The 22,161-nt window shown below is 34.1% G+C and overlaps 2 protein-coding genes across 2 annotated transcripts; one reads left to right on the top strand and one right to left on the bottom strand.

Moving 5' to 3' along the window:
* Nucleotides 1-2,221: 2,221 nt before the first annotated feature.
* Nucleotides 2,222-4,163, bottom strand: LOC112786234 (uncharacterized). The gene is made up of 6 exons (XM_025829637.1): nucleotides 4,004-4,163; nucleotides 3,337-3,828; nucleotides 2,996-3,214; nucleotides 2,698-2,902; nucleotides 2,517-2,607; nucleotides 2,222-2,386 (listed from the first exon to the last, which is right to left on the bottom strand). Exons 1-6 carry the CDS (start codon nucleotides 4,161-4,163, stop codon nucleotides 2,222-2,224), a joined length of 1,332 nt encoding a protein of 443 aa, XP_025685422.1.
* A 6,379-nt stretch (nucleotides 4,164-10,542) lies between these two features.
* LOC112783356 (copper-transporting ATPase PAA2, chloroplastic) lies at nucleotides 10,543-20,925 on the top strand. Its single transcript, XM_025826280.3, is given in 19 exon segments — nucleotides 10,543-11,285; nucleotides 11,369-11,446; nucleotides 11,710-11,807; nucleotides 11,909-11,962; nucleotides 12,130-12,216; nucleotides 12,848-13,012; nucleotides 13,336-13,446; nucleotides 13,593-13,661; nucleotides 14,154-14,263; nucleotides 14,564-14,669; nucleotides 17,943-18,009; nucleotides 18,307-18,386; nucleotides 18,659-18,773; nucleotides 18,776-19,018; nucleotides 19,021-19,102; nucleotides 19,354-19,519; nucleotides 19,876-20,007; nucleotides 20,176-20,326; nucleotides 20,463-20,925. Coding segments are annotated over 19 exon segments (2,655 nt in total). The 5' UTR covers nucleotides 10,543-10,636; the 3' UTR covers nucleotides 20,555-20,925.
* The last annotated feature ends 1,236 nt before the right edge of the window (nucleotides 20,926-22,161 follow it).

The following is a 22,161-nucleotide window of genomic DNA, read 5'->3' as shown; positions in this document are numbered from 1 at the left end:
ATATAAAATATAAAAAATATAAACAAAAATTTAAAAATAATTTTTTAAAAATAATTATTAACTTGTCATATTAAAATCAATAAATAAGCATACATATGAATATTAAATAAAAATATTAAAATAATTAAAATCATGACCTACTAGTGCACATATGAGATAATTTAAAGAATACAATAAGACGTATAATTTAAAATTTGATAATATTAATTATAAAAATTATTAATTATAGACATCATAGGTATGAAATTATGAATATTATGAGTATAAATTATGGATATTATTAATATGAAATTATGGATGTTATGTGTATGAATTTATGGATGTTATGAGTAAATTTATCAATTGAATAAATTAATTTAAGAATTTGACATTTTTTTAAAATTTAATTATGATAAAATTTAAAAATATTTGTATTAACTTTATAGTTACTTATGCAATAACTAAAAAATGATACGTGTATGGATGTAATATCTAATAAATATGAATTTAATTTTTAGATGTTAGTTGTATGTAATTATAGATGTTATGTATATGAACGTATGAATGTTATGTATATGAACTTAGTAGTACAATATAATTATAAATACACATAAAAACACAAAAAAGAAATAAATCGGTTCATTACCATACCTCATCAAAACTAATGTGATTTTTCATATTCTCAAAAATTGGTTGACTGACAACAACCTCGTCGGATGAGTCCGTCTGTTGTTCAAATTCTTCATCCACACCTTCTATCATAAGTACCGAGGTCGAATTTAATTGTCATACTATTTGCAATGATAAAAATGACTTCTTGTAAAATTTCTTGGCTTATTCTAAATTTCTAAGTGTGCTTGCAATGGTATTAGAGTTGTGAATTTTGAATGAAAATAATTGAATTAATGGAAACAAAACCATATTAGGGTAGTTTTCAAGTTTTGTATCTCCATTGATGATGATAAATGACTTAACAAAAATAAAAAATCAATTACAATTAAATCATTTAATACAAATTATCATTACCGTTATTTATAATTATTATTAGTTTTTATTGTATTCTTAAATATAAAAATTAAATCATAAAAGAAAATATTAAGTATTGATTACAAGAATGCCTAATAATAAGGAATATGATATTATAATTAATGTCATTAATAAATGGGGCTGATAAGAATATGATAAATGGATTAATAGGAGAGTGAGATAAAAAATAAAACTGTTATTAAGTTATATAAATGAAGTAAATTATAGAAAGTTTTGACTAATTATGACTGAAAATTTTTGGTTACCAAACTTTTTTCTATTGATATATGGCTACGTTTTGTAGGATTCACGGATGTTGCAATGTACCATTTAATGCCGCCGGATTCGTACAATTAAATTCTGGAGGGGTATTTATGGGAGACTGTCTTTTATCACGTTTCCCATATTAGAGTTGTCCAATGTCAGTCGACATCGGTTAATGCTCTGATTGAAAGATGGTGCCATGAGACTCACACATTCCATTTTTCGATTGGTGAGTGTGTTGTAACGTTGGAGGATGTGACGATAATTCTTAGTCTTCCGACGAATGGTCTGCCAATTACAAGACCGACCCTCAGTAGTTATGAGGCCTTAGAGGCTGAATGTTTGGATCAGTTTAGTGTTGCACCTAGGAAGAAAGACTGTAGAGGAAGCTTCATAAAGTTGACGTAGTTTCGAGAATTGAAAGATTGTTTAGTGTTGGCTAATGATATTGACATTCTTAAATACGTATCTTAATAATAAAATCTATCTATCGTATAATAATAAATTTATATTTGTGTTAAAATTTGACTAAAATATATTAGCCTTCATTGTTATTTAATGACTAGGATTTATTTTGAGAATTTTTTTATATAAAATATTAGAAGTTTTAGTTATTATTAGTTTATATTTCTAGTTAATTTATATTTGTAGCAAGGTTCTGAAAACCGAACCGGTTATCAAACCGCTCTAGTTATTGGTTTACTGGTTCATAGGTTCAACCAGTTCGACCATGGTAGAACTGAAAAAATCGTTTTATAATAAAATAATAAATAAACACATTAAAACATAATTATAGTCTAATATAAATCTTAAAGTATTATCCAAATTAAAAGTACTACATAGACCAGAATGTTATGATCTCATTCAAATACAAACTCAAAAGTCAAATAACAAAAACAACCAATCAAACATAAACATAAGATGCTAGCATCCAACTAATTCAAGTTTGTCATCAATCATCAAAATCTGCCATAACTTGTTGCAGATTTGCTTCGTTGATATCATCACCTTCATGTCCACTACTAGGACTAGAAAAATCAAGTGTTGCAGAATAAAATGTACTACTACTACCACCACCACCACCACCTTGATCTAAATCAGCATCAATCTCATCTAACTAAATATATAACGTATTATCAATACATTAAAGATTAAAACTGTTGTAATAAATTATCAGACAATAAATTATAATACTCACGAAGCAAGTCTTCAATATTACTTGGAAGATCAGGCTCTTTTTCAACAACCTCTTCCGTCACCCAAAAGTCAACCAAATCAATACTTTCAATATCGATTGGATCATATTGCACCTTTTGCTTTCTCTTTTGTCTTTCCGTTCTAAAAAATTAAATACCATATATGATAAGCCTAGTATATTAACTACACAAAATCTCATGATATGAAATGAAAGGATAAAATCTATATTACCTGGATTTAAGACGTAAATTATATGTAACATACACAATATCACTTAGCCTATCATGCTCCAATCTATTCCTTCTTTTTGTATGAATTTGATCAAAAAGACTCCAATTTCGTTCACATCCCGAAGAAGCAGATGCTTGGCTAAGAATGCGAACTGCCATGTTTTGTAAACATAGAGCAGAACTACCAAACAACCTCCACCATTCATCTACAAGTTACAATCCCATAGCTTAACTATTAGTTATCAAATTAAGGAAATGAAAACATAAAATAACTAAAAAAGTAATTATCAAATAGATACTCTTACTAGGTTGAAGTTTTTTTGCAGCTCGAAAAGCTTCAGGCCTATCAAAGCTTTCTTTTCGATCTTTATATAAGTGTATTTCTTTCATTGCCTCAACTGAATCTAAATTATTAACCTTGCAATGCAATGTAACAAGATCAAGTAAACCTCGCATGACATCAGGTGCTTCTTTATAATTTTCATCGAGAAAGCAAGCAGGATTCAAGAAATAAGCCGCTGCATGAAGTTTTTTTTCAAATGTTTGTCCCATCTTGAGTTGATAATCTCTGTGTAAGGTTGATATGCAGTCTTACTATGCTTGAACATTTCTTTGATTCCATTTTCTGACCTCGTCATACCTTCATAAACAATTCCCAATGATGGTTTATCATCGGCATCTACCAACCTCATCAATTTAATCAATGAACTCACAATTTTGCATGCAGTAAAACAATCATCCCAAAATTTATTGTCTAGGATAATTGCACTCATAGCTCTTCCTAATTTGTGTCCGGTAAAGTGTGTATCAACAACCAATGCTTGTAAATCCATTTTGCACTCAAAGATACTCTTCAATATGATGAAGACAGTGGCAAAATGAGTTACACCTGGACGAACAATCTCCTTCCAAGTAGTTCTTTGTCTTAGCCAAGACAAGAACACTGTATGATTATACACAAACACAGTAATCTTCGAAGCACGTGTTGCAAGGTTAAAAATATGTGGCATGCTGCTTATATCTTTTAGAATAAGATTCAAGCAATAAGCAGCACAAGGTGACCAGTGAATATTTTCAAACTTCTTATTAATAAGCCTACCAGTAGCAACATAATTCGCTTCATTATCAGTCACTACATGAATAATATTATCAGGTCCAATCTATTCAATCACCTCCGAAAATAAGTCACACAAGCTTGAAGCATTTTTTTACCACATTTAAAGCATCTACAGATTTTACAAAGCACAACCCTTTCGAACAATAAGCCAAAAAATTAATCAACGTTCTTTGCCTTTGATCTGTCCAACCATCAACCATGAGGATATATCCAATTTCTTTCCAATCAGACCTATAGCTATAAACAACTATTTGACACTCCCTTTTGAGATCGGCTAATAAATTAACCCTCAGCTTATCATAAGAAGGACCTTTATAACTAGGCCCAATGCCAGCAACACCATCCAACATATCTTGAAAAATGGTGACATGACCGTATTGAAAGGAATCCTACAATCCAAAAGCCATCTAGCCACTCGCTTATCAACTTCATGAAGCGCCTCTTTGTTTTGAAACACACTTTTCAGACTTGGTTGACTTCCCGGAGTTGTTCTTGGTGCAAACATAGGAGGAATAATAGTTTTTGCTTTCTTTTTGGGATCGCCTCCAATCACCTGCTTAGTTGGTAACTGATTCGGAGTTTGTTGTTCTTCTTGCGCTATTACTTCATGAATTGCATCCTCAATCTCATCACTACCCTCTTCATTGAAACTTACTTTTCTTTTACTACTTTTACTTTTCTAAATCTCTTTCAATAAACCTTCCATTTGTTTTTCTATGTCATAAGGGACCTTAGAACATTTCTTAATATCTCCACCTATCTTCGCCAAATGATTTTTCATTCTATTAATTCTCCTGCCCCTAAAAGTACTCAGAAAAAATAAGCATTGGTAATGCGGTTTTCCATTTATATTTTGTAAAGCAACATATCTCCAAGCAGGATCAGTTTTTTCCCGAACATTAGAAGTATGTTATTGACTTTCGTTAGATCCGGGAGGAAGAGAAGGTTCATTCGAAGCCGAATTATTCTCAGCATTATTATTCTTAGGTATTTCTTGGTTGATATTCTCATCCATACCTAAACATTACCAGCAATCTAATAACAATACAATCCAATCCAATTATTCAATTAAAACGGGCAAACAGTCAATAACAATCCATTCCAATAACAATACAATCCAATCCAATAACAATACAAAGTTCACAGTTCTGAATCAGTAACTTAGTTCAGTTGAAACAGGCAAACAATTATTCAATCAATTATTCAATCACTATATCACTATATCAGTTCACACTTCACAGTTCACAAAAAAATAATTATTCAATCACTATATCACCATATCAATTCACAGTTGAATGACTTGAATCAGAGTTCACAGAGCTTCACTATATCAGAGTTCAATCATAAATTCATAGTTAATAAAAAAATTACCTAGAGAACATGCAAGAGACTGTGGTTGCGGAGAGGGACAGAGACCCTGAGAGACAGAGACAGAGACACCGAGTGACCAAGGGAGACAGAGCATGCAAGAGTGGTGGAGCAGATGGTGGCTTCGAAGGTTGCGATGGCTGCTGCGCGATGGAGGCTTCGAAGGTTGCACTGGCTACTGCGCGATGGAGGGAAAGTGAGCTAACACGAGGCGGTGGTTATTCGAAGGAACGACGACGACGGCGGCACGAGATGGTGGCTGGATGGAGGTGAGCTCGATGAGATTGAGAGGACTGAGGAGCCCTCCCTGGACTGAGTGTGTGTGAGAGACTGAGAGGAGCTTGATTAAGGCTTGGCTTGCGCGATGGAGTAAGAGTTAGGGATTGCTGGTGAGTGACACAGCAACATTTAGTTGCCTTTTCAAAAATCGGTCAGGTCACGGTTCGGTTTGACCGACCAGTTCCCGACTGGTTCACCGGTTTGATGGCGGTTTTTGAAATCTACGGTTTTGCCTTTTGTCTGAACCACTTTTCTCAATGGTTTGCGGTTCGACCGATTCGACCGGCTGATCTGAACCGGTTTTCAGAACCTTGATTATAACCCATTCTATCTATGTTGGGTTATGAAAAATCAACATCTTCTTTTTCTTCAAACTCAACATATAACTTGATAAGTGAGGTTTGTGCTCTAATTTAATGGTAGGTCAAAAGTTTTTCCTGCATACTAACTTCATCAGCCACATGCATTATTTGAAATTGAATGAAACTACCAAATACTAGCACAGGCTGCCTGTACAAAATATTTATCACTCTATTCAGTATTTGATGATTTACACTTTGAGAAAGTATATTATTAAATCATTCATATGTTATCGAAAGAGAAACAACAATAACACATGGATTTTCACATAAAAAACTCATACCCTCATGTGTATCATGCAAAATCTGACTATTGTAATATTTTTTTAAACTAATATAATTCTCCATTTAATATACTCAATACATTTACCCACAAATTTTTTTCACTCAACATATGTAAAGCCAACTACTAAATAACACTCTCAAAACCTAAAAACGAAAAACAACTTTGTGTTGCTCACTTCTATTTCTCCACAATATGTTCTCAAAATAACACCATGGCTCTTTTTATAGTTAGTTTTATATTTTTTTATTCGTGTGAGTACAAAATGTCAATGACTTTTTACTTTTACTACACAACGTTAACATTGTTTTGACCAATTTCAACTTTTAAATCTATATAATAGGCAAAACATTGTTGTTATTTTTCATTTTTTTTATTTAAAAAAAACATTCACAAATCGGCATTGCTGTTTTCTAATAGTAAAATTTTTAAATAATTATTTTATTACAAAACGGCATTGCCGTTTTGATTTTAAATGATTAAAAATTTTAACGTACAATTTGGCAATGTTGTTTTAATTTGTGGTGTTCTGACACATTAAATTTTGGGTTAAGTGCGATTTTAGTTCTTAGATATAGATCGAAAATTTTTTTCGTCTCTAACATTTTTTTTGCATAAAAAATCGTCCCTATGGTTCAGCTAAGTTTTAAAATCGTCCTTTAAACCAAAATACCATTCTCCAACAAACTTTCTTCACCAAAATACTCAGTTTCGCTTTTTTTCCTTCTTCTTCATTACAGCATCAGCAATAATAATAATGGAATTAGAAGCCAAAACAATGTAATAAACAAAAGAAACAGAATTAGAAGAATCAACAATGTAATTAACAAATCAACAAATATCAAAGAATCAGAAATAGAAGAGTCAACAATGTAATAAAAAAGAAATACAAGCAGAAATCAGTACCAAAGAATCAACAAATCTGCATTTCAAATATCAAAGAATCAACAAAAAAAAATAGAATTGGAACCCTACGAAAATGGCGACCACGCAAGGAATAGCAGCGAGCGGCGATGAGCAGGAGCAGAAACAGCGACGCTGCGCGTGACATCCTCCCTCACCGATCTACTGGCGTCGACGTCAAACACTGGTGCAGGAGCATAAATGGCAACGCAGTGTGCGATGTCCGTCCTCTCTCCTCAGTGTCGTCACCACCTACCTCTTTCTCGTTTTTCTTCTTCCTTTTCCCCTTATTCTTCTTTCCCGTATTCTTTTTCTCTCTCTCTCTCTCTCTCTCTATTTCAAACACTCTTTTTCTTTTATTTTATTTATTTTTTTATTTTATAATTTTTTTGTTAGGAGTAATTTGGTCCAAAATTTTAAGATTTAAGTAAAAATGACGATTTTAAAACCAAGTTAAACCTTAGAGACGATTTTGTATGCAAAAAAGGTTGAAGACGAAAAATATTTTCAGCCTAAACTTTAAGAATCAAAATCGTACTTAACCTTTAAAGTTTTCTCCCATGGCATTGTGTAACTCACGCATAGGAAAAATAATGAAGAAAATCACTCATCTTCTACAATATTAAGAAAAAGCAGTCTAATTTCGAGGATTTTTTTAAGCAAATAATTTAAATATTTTATTTATGGATATAGATAATTTGTAGCCTATTTACCAATCTGTATTCTCTTATTTATCTCGTTTATACTATAAACGATATGAACTACGTTTTGTGTTGCACGTATCACGTTTGCACATGTGTTGTAAAATGGGCTTATCTTACTTACAATATAAACGAGATAAGCAAGGACCGCACCTATATAAGAAAGTTGTTTACAACGTGACTCATGTTACTCTCACACCCTTTTTGACTTTCTTTCTCTCTTTTTTGGACATTTCTCTTGATATTCTTGAGGTAATCTGACATTATGGTGCAAAGATGTACAAAATAATGACATCAACCGCCTGAATGTAATGTATCATATCGTTGGAGTGATTGACTTTCAAGGTTAGTGTTGTTATTTTTCTTTTTTAGTTAAATAAGCATATAGTTATAGTTAGAGTATTTTTATAGATTTAGTATCTATTATATATGACTGGATTAGATGTTATTTTAGAAACATAAAATAAGTTAATTGTCATGTTATTAGCATTTGTTAAGTGGTGGAATGTATTATTAGTAAATGTTAATTAATGAATTTAATTTAATTTATTAGTTAATTTAATTTATTTAGTAAATATTTATTACTTTTTTTAATTTAAATTTTATATTTTTAATTTTAATTTTGAATATGCTAAATATCTTATTTTAGTGAATATTTATTCACTTTATTATGTTGGATAACTTTTTTAAATGTTTGATTTATAAAGTTAATTATTCTAAATATATTTATGGACTTACGATATTTAACTTAATTCTAAATCCAACTAAATATGAAATGTGAAATAATAATTTATTATAATTTTTATCTTTTTATTTTTCAAAATTTAAATTTTTACTTTTGATTTCGAATATTTAATATATCAAATATATTTTTTATTAAAATGTTTGTGAGAGACCTCGCTTATTAACTGCACCTTGTAAAATAGGGAGAGTAACTGATGGGTTGGACTGTATAGGAGGTAAGAAGACACTATATATAAGGTTACTATCCAACTGTCGATGGTCTTGAGACATGGTGGGGTTAAACAGGTGTGCAGACTGCCAAATTTACGCATCTCCTAACGTATTAAAATATAATCAGTAGGCATTTAAAACCAAAATAATCATGATAAATAAGAATATGCATTACACTATAAAGTAAGGCTTACCAATATCCGAGATTCTATCGCATTGGTCACAATATTGAAAACTTCATGACTGCCTCTCTACTTTGCATTGGTGTTTCTTTGAACATCGCGTCCAGATGCAATATATGATAGGACTGGATACATGTGATAACTTCGAAATTGGTTATGGGTAGGTAGAAGATACCGAACTAAAGTACCAACTGGAGTCTTTGGTACAAACTCTTTCTCCTCCTCATTTTCAAAAGAATCACTATCGTTGCTATTGGTAACATACTCTTCATCGGACTCATTACCGTCTACGTCTATGTCTACCACTAGACTAGCACAGTGCAGCGGTGATGGTGCAAGACGTGAGTCATCCTAGATAAAATTTGAGTGGCCACCACCACTAACATTACCAATCTCCACAAAAAGTTTCATCATTTGTTCGCTAGAATTCTCCCGTTGATATCAAACATGAGATGCGCATGCTCATCCCATCAAGCCAAAATAGACGAAACTGAAGTACTCCATATTTCATCGGTGATACAAACCTATACCTAACTCTTCTAACCTATTTTGTCCCATTATTACTGAAGTTCGTCAATATTAGATTCTTTAACTCAGATAAAAAATTTACTCTTCGAGTGCACAATATAGTAAGATTATCATACTCAAATATAACTCCAGTGTAACTGTTTTTCAAATGACAATTAAAATAGACACTTACAACAATATATCTACTATTACTAGACATTTTTACTAAATTTATTGAAGAAAGGGAGGAAAAGAAGTTAAATGTTTGTGGAAAATACAAAATAATTGTCGATCTTTTTATAGCTGCTCGAAATATGTCGTACTTTATCTCGTTTACAGTGCACACAAATTAATTTTTTTAATATCTCATTTGTAGTGTAAACAAGATATGTGTTGATCACTCTCTTTCATGTATCACGTATGTAAATGTGATACGTGCAACGTGAAATATGACTTATTTCGTTTACAGTATAAATAGATATGCACAAATTTATTTCGTTTATACTATAAATAAGATAAATGAAAAAATATAAATTGATAAATCAATTACAATTATTTATATCCATAAATAAAATATTTAAATTATTTATTTAAAAAGAATCCCAATTTCGGACCATTTCTATTAACTAATCTATCTAAACATCTGTGTCAAAAAGAAAAATCTATCTAAACATCATTTGGGACACTTCACCTTTGCGTCAACAGATACCTGCTAACTCGGTTAGTTAGGTCCCCTCATTATCTGATGCTCATCTACTATTGATAACATTATCTATCAAAAACAAAATTTAATTATACATTGAAATTCAATCATCATTAATTTTTCACTTATCTTGGATATTGGTAATTTTTTATAAAAAAAAGGAACTTTGGAAAATAATACATGAACAATTATTTTTCAGATAATTTTAAAAAAATTATTGATTTTAGCCATGGCAATTTTCATATTTTGATTTATTAAATATAGTAGAAGTTTTAATTTCTATATGCACAAGGTATCGTATTTTGAACCTAACAAGCATTCCTAATAATTTAATCACGTTTATTTGATTGCAATTCGTTCTGTGTATCAGTGTGTGTTTATTAATCCAAGATGAAGTTCTAAACATTTTATGTCACGTGATTTACACACGTGGCATGTTTGGATTGGAAAGATATTGGACGCACGCCGCTACCTTACTCTGTCCGAAACGAGCTGAGAGTAGGTGCGACACAAGTTGAACACGATAAATTCGTGGTTCACGTTCTCAACTCCTTTTCTCTTTCTCTCTCTCTCTCTCTCCGTTCATGACCATGACGACTCAACTCCTCAAGCTCAATCTCTACCCGAAATCCAACATCTCCTTCAACCACGCACCAAATCGTCATGTTCAGTTCCTTCCCCTTCTTCCCACTAATCACCGTCGCAACGACATTCACCGCAACTGCCACCGCCCGGGATTCCTCCGGTCACATTTCCTCGTATCTAACTCGTCACGCACCGAGATTGCCTCGCCGGAGCCAGCTCAGCTAAAGACTACAGACTCCCCGCTCCTGCTCGACGTCTCCGGTATGATGTGCGGCGCCTGCGTCTCACGAGTCAAGAACATCCTCTCCGCCGATGACCGAGTTGACTCGGTCGTGGTCAACATGTTAACCGAGACCGCCGCCGTCAAGCTCAGGCGGCTCGACGAGGAGAAAGATGTGGAGGAGCCGGCGACGGTTGCGGAGAGCCTGGCCCGGAGGCTGACCGAGTGCGGTTTTCCGACGAAACGAAGGGCGTCGAGTTTGGGAGTTGCAGAGAACGTCAGGAAGTGGAAGGAGCTTGTGAAGAAGAAGGAGGAACTCGTCGCCAAAAGCCGCAGCCGTGTCGCTTTTGCTTGGGCTTTGGTGGCGCTGTGCTGTGGATCTCACGCTTCGCACGTTCTTCATTCTTTGGGGATTCACATTGGTCATGGTAATTCAGCTGCTAATTCTGGTCCAATATAAATAAACTAAATTTGGATTACACGATCATAACTTGCTTTTTATAATTCGTAGGATCGGTTTTGGAAATTCTTCACAATTCATATGTGAAAGGTGGTATAGCTCTGGGGTCTCTCTTGGGACCAGGACGAGGTTGGTTCATCTCTCTTCTATCTTGCTTTCCATATACAGCAACATCTTTTAAAATTTAAATTAAGGCACTACATAACCGAAACTTTTGTAATTATTATGTAATAATGGAAGTGACGTTTATTTATTATATATAATATAATATAAAGATGTATTTTATTTTTTAGTTAATAATAATTATTTGTATTATAACAGTTTTGTTCTTCTTGTTATTAATTATGAATATACTTGTAAAATTTTTAATGTACTACATTCATGTAATGCAGAGTTACTCTTTGATGGCCTAAACGCATTTAGGAAGGGATCACCAAACATGAACTCTCTTGTGGGATTTGGTTCTATAGCTGCTTTTATCATCAGTTCGGTGAGATTCTCTTTGGAATTTGACCGTTCTGCTAAGCTATAAGACTGCCAAGTTCCTGTTTTGGTTTGATGAATTAATCAAACTTCATCTTCTTTCTGTAGATATCACTACTGAACCCCGGGTTGGCCTGGGATGCAACATTCTTTGATGAGCCGGTGACTTTCTTTCCTTTCATACAATCATATGTTCCGATATCTGAAACTGGAAAATATTCATTTTGATTTAGCACTTTGTTCATAGGTTATTTGTTCTCTTATTGGCGTTTTCTTGTTCATGTCAATAGTAAGCTTCTCATGTAGGGATTGCGTATTTTAGCATGCAGGTCATGCTTCTTGGTTTTGTGCTTCTTGGACGTTCTTTGGAGGAAAAGGCAAGGATTCAGGCATCTAGTGATATGAATGAACTCCTTGTAAGTTGCATTATTGTTCATCTCTTTCATCTGACAGTATCCCACAGTGGAATGTCTAAAATGCTGCCTGTACTGTATTCTTAGTCCTTGTGTTCGACGGTTGGACCCCTTTTTTTCTTAAAGATTCTTCTGTCTCTCTTGCATCCTTGTTGCAATTGAAAATATTTATTTTTGTTCCGATCTTTAACCCGTCAATTTCTAGTTTTCTAAACTTTGCTATCAGCAATCTGGAATCATATTTATGCTTACAAGAACAATAATTTCCAATGTTTGTAGGCTCTGTTGGATATTGTTAACAGTTTTGGTGAAAATTTATATCTTGGAAGCCTAAATGCAAGTGGCTTTGCAAGTTGAAGCAATGTAAATTAGGAAATATATTGATTTTCTATTTAAAATTTCAATCTTACGACTGCTATTTCCATTTTCTGATCACTTTCATATGTCAAAATGAATAATCCAGATTGGGAACTCTGGTTGAAATAAGTGCATCATTTATGAGTATTATACATCGTTATAGTTTTTTTTCTTTCCCCTGTAAAGAGTGTCATTTTTCTGTTGGAGTAATTATTAAACTTAATTATTTTTCCATTATTTAGTCTTATGTGATTCCATTGTTGTGTATTTTTGCCAGTCATTGATATCTACTCAGTCAAGACTTGTGGTTACTTCATCGGAAGGTTCACCATCTACAGAGAGTGTGCTCGGTTCTAACACAATTTGCGTTGAAGTCCCAACTGATGATATCCGAGTAGGTGACTCAGTGTTGGTGTTGCCTGGAGAGACTATTCCTATAGATGTAAGCATTTCTGACTGTTTAGCGAAATTCAGCCTATTTTATTGAAACAGATAAAGCAGTATTGTGGTGCCTGAGTTAAGTTCTAGCATCATCATCTCGATTATGCATAGTAATTTCATGGTGCCCATGACCAGGTAGATTTTTTGACCCAATCATCAGTAGCTTATAAAGTATAATAATGACATTGTCCTGACAAGCAGTTTCAACTTTCAAGTCTTCTATGCTTGAAATGAACTGCATCCCTTCATATCTTAAGATTGAGAATCTGATGAAAATTGTTGGTTCAATGCTCTTGCTTGCTAATGCTAGAAATACCTGGGCAGGGAAAGGTCATTTCAGGAAGAAGTGTTGTGGATGAATCCATGCTTACTGGAGAATCACTTCCTGTATTTAAGGAGGAAGGCCTCACAGTTTCTGCAGGAACTATAAATTGGGTAAGGTTATATGGAGACTTGTATATTGAATTTTATGTTGTTGCACTACATTCACATTTAGGGCTCCTGTGCAATTTTGTTTTTCTACCTTTGGTTCAGAGTGCTGTTACTAATCTAATTGATTGGCCATACAAATTCTATTTCAGGATGGACCTTTAAGGATTGAAGCTTCTTCATCTGGCTCCAACACAATGATATCCAAGATTGTACGCATGGTTAGTATTTCATCTTGTGTGATAGATTAGTAGAGAGATGCTATCTAAAATTAATAAGAAATGCTAGAGGGCCAGTAGAATTTGTTGTTTTTGGCCAATAGTTAGCCATCAATGTTTAAAAGTGTGGACTAAAAGTATATTGTTGGATTATTAGACTAAAAGAATTGGACTAATGGCTCAAAGTGCTGGCCAAAAACAATAAATTCTGCTAGCCCTTAGAGCTTTTTTCAAATTATTTCATAACAATTCAATTTTTTTCTTTTCCAGTTAATCATATAATTGTTTCCAGGCCTAATTGTTATAATGTATGCTAATTTAAATAAATTGTTAATTACTTGATTCATATGATTTCAAATCATGCACATCCGGGAATGATGGTTTAAGACTGCCTGGCTGAAAGCACATTGATGCAGGGAATAGATGGAAATCAAACATTTGCAGAGAAAATTTCCCCAATGTTGTCAAACTCATGGCTCTTTCTTGTATATTTAGGTTGAGGATGCCCAGTCACGTGAAGCACCTGTACAGAGGCTTGCTGATTCCATAGCAGGGCCATTTGTATACAGCGTAATGACTATGTCAGCAGCAACATTTGCATTTTGGTAAGTCTATTTCTGCTTTGCCTATATTTCCTTAAAAAAATTTGCCGTGTGATTTGCATCAATTATATCAAATGTTGGGGCTTATTTGACAAAGTGGAGACTATTGTTAATTTATTTTCACATTTTAATCCAAACGGTATAGTTCTGCCTCTAACACATCAAAAGAAAAAAAAAAGTTGTCTCGGAATCTGGCAATAAGATTTATGATTATCTTTCAATTTTAATTCTTCTAAGGAAAAAAGATTCATGTATGGCTCATATACCATTTAGCTTTAACAAGTTTCTTGCAATTGTCTCCAGGTACTATATTGGATCAAACATATTTCCTGATGTTTTGCTCAATGATATTGCGGGCCCAGAAGGGGATCCTTTGCTTTTGAGTTTAAAGCTTGCTGTAGATGTTTTGGTGAGTGATTTTAAAATTCTACTTCAGATCTATGATGAAAACTAATCATCCTGATTGACTTCTCTTTCCCTGTTGCTTGAGCATTGATCACTTTGTTCTACTGGTTCTTAGCTTCTGTTCTTGATATGACCAGACCATGGCTGATAATTATTAGGGTAAAGTATATTTGGTTTTTGAAGTTTGTTAAAAGTTTTAAAAGTACTCCTAATTTTTATTGTTTTAATTTTGTCTTAGAAGTTTTCGATTTGCACCAAATTTATCCCTTAACGACTAATTTTTCAAAAAGTTTATGACCAATTCAGCAATAATTTTACAAGAACAATCTTCAACACAAGTAAATCAGATATCCTTATTATGCATTATTGTTAGATTGGTCCTAAACTTTTTTAAAATTTAGCTGTCAAGGGTATATTTGATGCAAATCGAAAATATTTGTGATAAAATTGAAACAAAATAAAACTTAGGGGCATTTTTGAAACTTTTGACAAATTTCAACAAACAACAACAACAAAACCTTGTCCCACTAGGTGGAGTCGGCCACATGAATCAAACGACGTCATTGAGTTCTATCGTGTATCATGTCTATAGAGAGACCGTTTATATGTAAATCTCGTTTGATAATCTCATGGATGGTCTTCCTCTGTCTTTCACCTCTTGTCCATCTTCCATCTCATCCACTCTCCTGACTAGGTGTTCTGTCGGTCTTCTTCTCACATGTCCAAATCACCTGAAACGCGATTCTATCATCTTTTCCACAATAGGTGCTACTCTAACTCTCTCTTTTATATCTTCGTTCCTTATTTTATCCAATTGCGTATGACCACTTATCTATCTCAACATCATCTCTGTCACACTTAACTTATATTCGTGCTCCCCTTTGGCCGCCCAACACCCTGTACCATAAAGCATAACCGGTTTGATAGCAGTACAATAGAATTTACCTTTAAGTTTTAAAGATACTTTCTTGTTACATATAAAACCAGATGCACTCTGTCATTTTGACCAACCTGCTTGGATCATATAATTTACATCATGTTCAATCTCTCCATTATCCTATATGATGTACCTAAGATGCTTAAAACTTTTAACTTTTTGTAGGATATTTTTTCCAATCTTTACCTTTGTATTAGGGTTTTCCCTTTGGCAGTCGAACTTACATTCCATATATTCCGTCTTGCTACGGTTTATGCGCAAACCATCTTATTTAGGTCTTTCCTTAACTCTTCCATAAGGACGATATCATCGGCAAAAAACATGCACAATGACACAGGCTCTTAGATATACTCTGTGAGTACTTCCAAGACTAATGTAAAAAGGTATGGACTTAAGGATAATCCTTAGTGTAATCCCTATACCAATAGAAAATTTTTCTATCACACCATCTTGAGTTTTCACGCTAGTTATAGCCCATCACATGTCTTTAATTGCACGAATATTTGCAATCATTACTTTCTTCCTTTCGAAAACCTTCCATAAGACCTCCCTTGGTACCATATCGTACGTTTTTTCCAAATTAATAAACACCTGTAGATCCCTTTTATTACTACGATACCTCTCTATCATCATTTTTAATAGGTATGTAGTTTCAGTGGTGGATTTGTCTGGCATAAAATCAAATTAGTTATTTGTTACTTGTGTCTTTTGTTTCATCTTCCGTTCTATTACTCTTTTCCATAACTTTATGGTATGATTCATGAGCTTGATTTCTGTATAGTTTTTACAACTTTATATATCCTCTTATTCTTATAGATAAGTATCATGGTGTTCTTTCTCCACTCATTTGTCATCTTCTTTAACCTTAAAATCTCATTAAAAAGTATGGTCAATCAACTGATATCTTTGTCTTCAAGACCCTTCCAAATTTCAATCAGAATTTTTAATTTTACCGGGTCCTATATGTGTTGTTAAACTCTCTCCCGAAATAATTTTACAATTAATGCAAAATTTTCGGTCTACTCTTCTCAACAAAAAGTCGATTTGAGAGTTTGTCATGCCACTCTTATAGGTTATAAAATGTTCGTCTCTCTTTTTAAAATATGCATTTCCGATGACAAGGTCAAAAGTTGAGGAAAAGTCCAAAATAATTTTACTCTAGGTATTGACCACCTCAAAATCATGACCTCCGTGAATACTTTCATACCCAGTCAATTCTCTTCCAATATGGCCATTTAAATCTCTTCATAAGAAAATCTTATCTCCCAAAGGTATGTTTTGGACCAAACCCTCTAGATCCTCCTAAAACCTTATTTTATAGTGATCGGCCGAACCCACTTGCGGTGCATAGGCGCTAATCACATGAAAAGTACTTCCTTCTACCACAAGTTTGATAGAGATGATCCGATCACCCACCCTCTTGACATCCACTATGCCTTTCTTCCACTGCTTATCCACGATAATACCTACTCCATTCCTATTTTTCACTTTTCCTGAATACTAAAGTTTGAATCCGGAGATATCCAACTCCTTAGCCTTCGCGCCGACCCATTTTATTTTTTGTAAGCACATGATGTTAATCTTTCTCCTTGTCATGGTATCCACCACCTCCATGAATTTTCCTGTTAGAGTGCCTATGTGTCATGTTCCAAATCTCAACTTTTTGTCGCACCGACTTTTACCTTTTTCTTTGTGAACTAGCTTATTTACCTTCGTCCGTTCACGAAAACGCGGGAACCCTTGCTCATTTAACGCTACACCCGGGCACTAATGCTGCGGCTCTTGCTCATTTTGACACTGTACGCGATCCATACAGCGCCTTGCTTCTGGGCAACGACCTAGCTTTAGCGCAATAACGTCTTTAATCCATGTCATAAATATTCGACTAAGTTTTTATGTTGGCTGTCGAAGGCCTAACACAACTCTCCTCCTTTATTCGAGTTTGAGACCGGCTGTGTACTGCAGCTATAGCATAAGCGGAGTTACTTTTGACAAATTTCATGGACAAAAAATACTATAACCTAATTATTAATATTTTGCATATTTTTGTGTTAAAAGTTTTAATCATTTCAATAGCTTACCCTCACATTATTCAGCTCTCAGACATCTGCTACAAGGCAATATTTGAAATGTTATCTATCTGAAACCAACTGATATGTAATGGCAAGAATGTGAATAAAAGAGATGAAGAGAAAAGTTGGGTCACAGAGATGAGTGCATGAATACAACTTAATCTTCCTGTATAAAGGAGATTTATCACACAGGACAACCATGCATTGTGTTTCTAACTTACTTTGAGTTAATTGTTATTTAAATAATAAAGAGTCTTCCCTTTTGCAGGTTGTCTCTTGCCCTTGTGCACTGGGTCTTGCCACACCTACAGCGATCTTGGTTGGCACCTCCCTTGGTAAGTTGCCCATATTTTTCGCATTTATTAAACTTAACATACATGTTACTCAAAGTTACTTGAATATTGATTCCAAATGTGAAATGTATACTCCACAAGTCATGCTATAAAACCTGTTTGTTCAAATACTGAATCAATTTTCTCTAATACTAATGTTTTTTGGACCCCCTCTCTCTGTAAATTATATTGCAAAGAAATATTACGGCCTGATAATCTGGTTCAGAATTTTAAGTACATAGTAGTATCTTTAAACCGGCCTTTACAAAGTAAGCATAACACATGTTGAAAATTGACTAGGGGCAAGAAAAGGACTTCTTATTAGAGGGGGAGATGTGCTAGAACGCTTGGCCAGTATAAATTATATTGCCCTTGACAAGGTAAATTCCAAGTCCATGGACTATTATCGTTGTCTCCCCCCTCCCCTTTTCTCCTTCACTAAACATACATATGCCACTATGTTATGCATGCGTAATAGGGTAAGGATCCATACATGGGTGTCATTAAATCAAGATTCGTCCTAAATAACTAATGACATTAATAGGATGAATTTCTTACACTGTTGGCTTAAGTTAAATATTTTTTATGAATAAAGAAGGAAAGGCTCTCTAAGTACAATAGTAGTAGATTGACTGAAACACTCCAATTTCAGACCGGAACCCTCACCAAAGGAAAACCAGTTGTCTCCTCGGTGAGCTCTATTAATTATGGAGAATCAGAAATACTTCAGATTGCTGCTGCGGTGGAGAAAACAGCATCTCATCCAATTGCAAAGCTATTATCAATAAAGCTGAGTCATTAGAGCTGGTCCTTCCAGTTACACAAGGGCAATTGGTAGAACCAGGCTTTGGAACATTGGCAGAAATAGATGGGCGTTTAGTTGCAGTTGGATCTTTAGAATGGTCCATGATCGCTTCCAGATTAAAATGAACCCTCTGATTTATTGAATCTCGACATACTTTGATGAATCATTCATCAGAGACATCTTCAAACTATTCAAAAACTGTTGTCTATGTGGACGTGAGGAAGAAGGCATCATTGGTTCTATTACCATATCTGACGTTGTACGTGAAGATGCTCAATCTACCGTAGCAAGGTATGTTTAATGCTGTTTGTGTACCTTCAAGCAAAAATATTAAAAAGTTCTATGGCATTATACAAAATGCACAAGTAACATTGTCATGTTCATTTGTAAGAAGAAATATTGATTTTTCTTTTCTTGTTTACTTTCCTATTAACGGGATGCAAATTGATTGCACAGTTCTTCTTGTAGGATTTAATATATTTATGAATTCTTGTTATGCTACATTTGTTCTGTGTTGGCTGACTTTTTTAACTTATTGGAAGACTCAAGCAGAAGGGGATTGAAATGGTCCTGTTATCAGGAGACAGGAAGAGGCAGTTGCAACTGTAGCACAGACAGTGGGATTGGAAGCGATTTTATGAAGCATCATTGTCCCCACAGCAGAAATCTAAGTTTATTTCATCTTGAAAGCTTCGCATCATTGCAATGGTACATAATTTTATCCTCCTTAGACCCCCCCCCCCCCCCCCCCCCCTCCTCCCCCATTCTCCTCCTCTCCTCTCTCTCTCTATATATATATATATATATATATATATATATATATTATATGTTGGCTTATAAATATGAATCATGTATGGTAAATTCAGAGTTCATAATGGTGCATTGATGTGCAATACAGGTTGGCACTTAAAGTTGGAGATAATTGAGCGTGCTCTTAGAATTCAATAAAATGTGAGCACCCCCTTTAGAGAGTGTGTGTGTGTGCGTTTCTTGTAAAAATTGACTTTCAGCTAAGATAAAAGGCATTTACTGCGACGTTCCTTTTTTTTCCCTCTCTTCCAAAGGTTGGTGATGGGATAAATGATGCACCCTCTTTGGCTGTAGCTGATGTTGGGATTGCTCTACAAAATGAAGCTCAAGAGAACGCTGCCTCTGATGCTGCATCCATTATACTTCTTGGAAACAAAATTTCTCATGTATGGCATTTCTTTATGCCGATTTATATTTCACATTTATGCATAAGAAAAAAAAGAATCATCAACTTTTCTGCTTTCACTGCACTTCATTTCATATGAGAGATGCCAATATGCCATGCTACAATCTCGAAAAACCATAGTTATAGCTAATGCTTTTTCTATTTACAGGTTGTTGATGCACTAGACCTCGCACAGGCAACCATGGGAAAAGTGTACCAAAATTTATCTTGGGCGGTAGCCTACAACGTTGTTGCCATTCCCATTGCTGCTGGAGTGTTACTTCCCCAATTTGAATTTGCCATGACACCTTCACTATCAGGTAAGCAACCACTTCACATATTAGCGAGACAAATAGTTCTATTAGCCCCAATATATTTGATCTTATTTATTAATGTACTTTTCTATCACCTATTAAGTGTTCATTTATGTTTGTCACCCCTGATATTTGATCACAGGAGGGTTGATGGCTTTGAGCTCCATCTTCGTGGTTGGCAACTCGTTGCTTCTACAACTTCATGGGTCTCAGACCTCCAAAAAGGTCGCATAATAAATCTATTTCCATCCATTCAAACATGGATATGTACAGTCTAAAAGATGCATAAGAGCGGTGTGATCTTATAATGACAGTAAGTACAAATTTGGCATCCATGAAATAATTATATCTCAGAAATCCGAATTGGTATTGTGACCAACAAGCTCCTTTTGTAAGTTATGGCTATCTATCCAATGTTAAAAGCTCATGAAGCATGGACTAGTATCATGACACACTAGCTGCACTTGGTGCATTCAAATAGGTCTTTGCTATATATTTAATGTATAAAATTACCAATTTGTAGTCAATATATTATTTATGTCTGTATAAGAGTAGTAGCAATAAGAGATTATCAAAGTTTGTAAGAGGGCCATTATTTTCTATAACCCTTCTTTTTTCCTTTTCTTGGTTCAACTTTCTATTATGATTGTAAAAGTAAAAATAAACAGTTCTTTTGTTTAGGGTTTTTTTTTCAAGGTTGTCTGAGCTTTCGACGAAAGAACAAAGTACATTGATTACAAAACTAAATTTGCAATCTACAAAGTCCGGATTAGCCAAACAAAAATATTTACATCTTATCATTTATCATGTACAATATTCCACATTCATTATTCACAAAGTCAACTTAAATACACACACTATTTACAAGGGGAAAAAATTACAAAACTCTCGCGACATATTTACAATTAAATCAGAGATATTAGAGGTAGGCCTAACAATTAAAATACACAATAAAAGAGTGTTTGATTCATGGTATAACTAATCCAGATGGGTATCGTCCAGCACAAATCTCTCTTAATTTAGATGGAGCCTGTAAATCTCTGCCTGAATCCTTGCCTTTGACCTTACATCTTTTGATTCCATCGTCTCTTAAGTTGCGAGATCTGCCTTACAGTGCTTTTGATCTGCTAAGCACATCAAAGGAAATCTTAAGCAATACATTATTAACATTGCATATGATAGCTGAAAAAAAAACAATGAAATTTACCTTTCTGTAAGGCCATCGTGATAATCCTTCTTACGGCAAATTTTCTTCACTACGGTGGGACAGATATTCATTGCCTCGATGCTTCCTCAATTGGAAATGAAAATAAGGGGCAAAATCATCCAATTTCATCTTCCCCGCTCTATCCCTCTGTTCCGAGAATAATCTTCTAGGAGCCTTTCCTGATGCTCCTACTCCATTGTCAGCCACTTGTTCATTCTCATCATCTACATTACCCATTAATAGAATGTTTGAAACTTATCACAACATAACATAGCATAACATTTGCCAACAGGGAGATAAAGAACAACCTGAATTGCTTGCATTCAAATCGTCAGTGTCGTCGCTGAACTCTTCGACCCATTCAAGTCCAGTGCATAGGGCCTCATAATAAGCAGAAATGGATCTTGCAACATAAAGTACCCTGCTGCACTTTGTACTCTGCAATACTCAACTAGGAATTCTTCACGTCATCAATGCCTCTCCTACAAAAACTATCAAAATTGAAATTTGGTCATAAAATATCAGATAGAAGAATAATAGATTGCATGTATGAAGTTAATTGTTGAAATAAAACATACTCAATCATTTGATATTGAAGGTTGCTAGTGGAAGTATAATCTCCATTCACACTAGG

Source organism: Arachis hypogaea, chromosome 20 (assembly GCF_003086295.3).
Source record: "Arachis hypogaea cultivar Tifrunner chromosome 20, arahy.Tifrunner.gnm2.J5K5, whole genome shotgun sequence".
NCBI classification, from domain to species: Eukaryota; Viridiplantae; Streptophyta; class Magnoliopsida; order Fabales; family Fabaceae; genus Arachis; species Arachis hypogaea.
The sequence above is the reverse complement of the archived record's forward strand: the minus strand, read 5'-3'. Positions and strand labels throughout refer to the sequence as shown.

What these genes read in the sequence shown, in the direction of transcription:
- LOC112786234 (XM_025829637.1), bottom strand. Translation starts at nt 4,163, where the DNA reads ATGTTGGATGGTGTTGCTGGCATTGGGCCTAGTTATAAAGGTCCTTCT. An exon ending in ATTGGGAATTGTTTATGAAG is followed by an intron (nt 3,215 to 3,336) that starts GTATGACGAGGT and finishes AACTTCATGCAG; the next exon opens with CGGCTTATTTCTTGAATCCT. An exon ending in AAAACTTCAACCTAGTAAGA is followed by an intron (nt 2,903 to 2,995) that starts GTATCTATTTGA and finishes TGTAACTTGTAG; the next exon opens with ATGAATGGTGGAGGTTGTTT.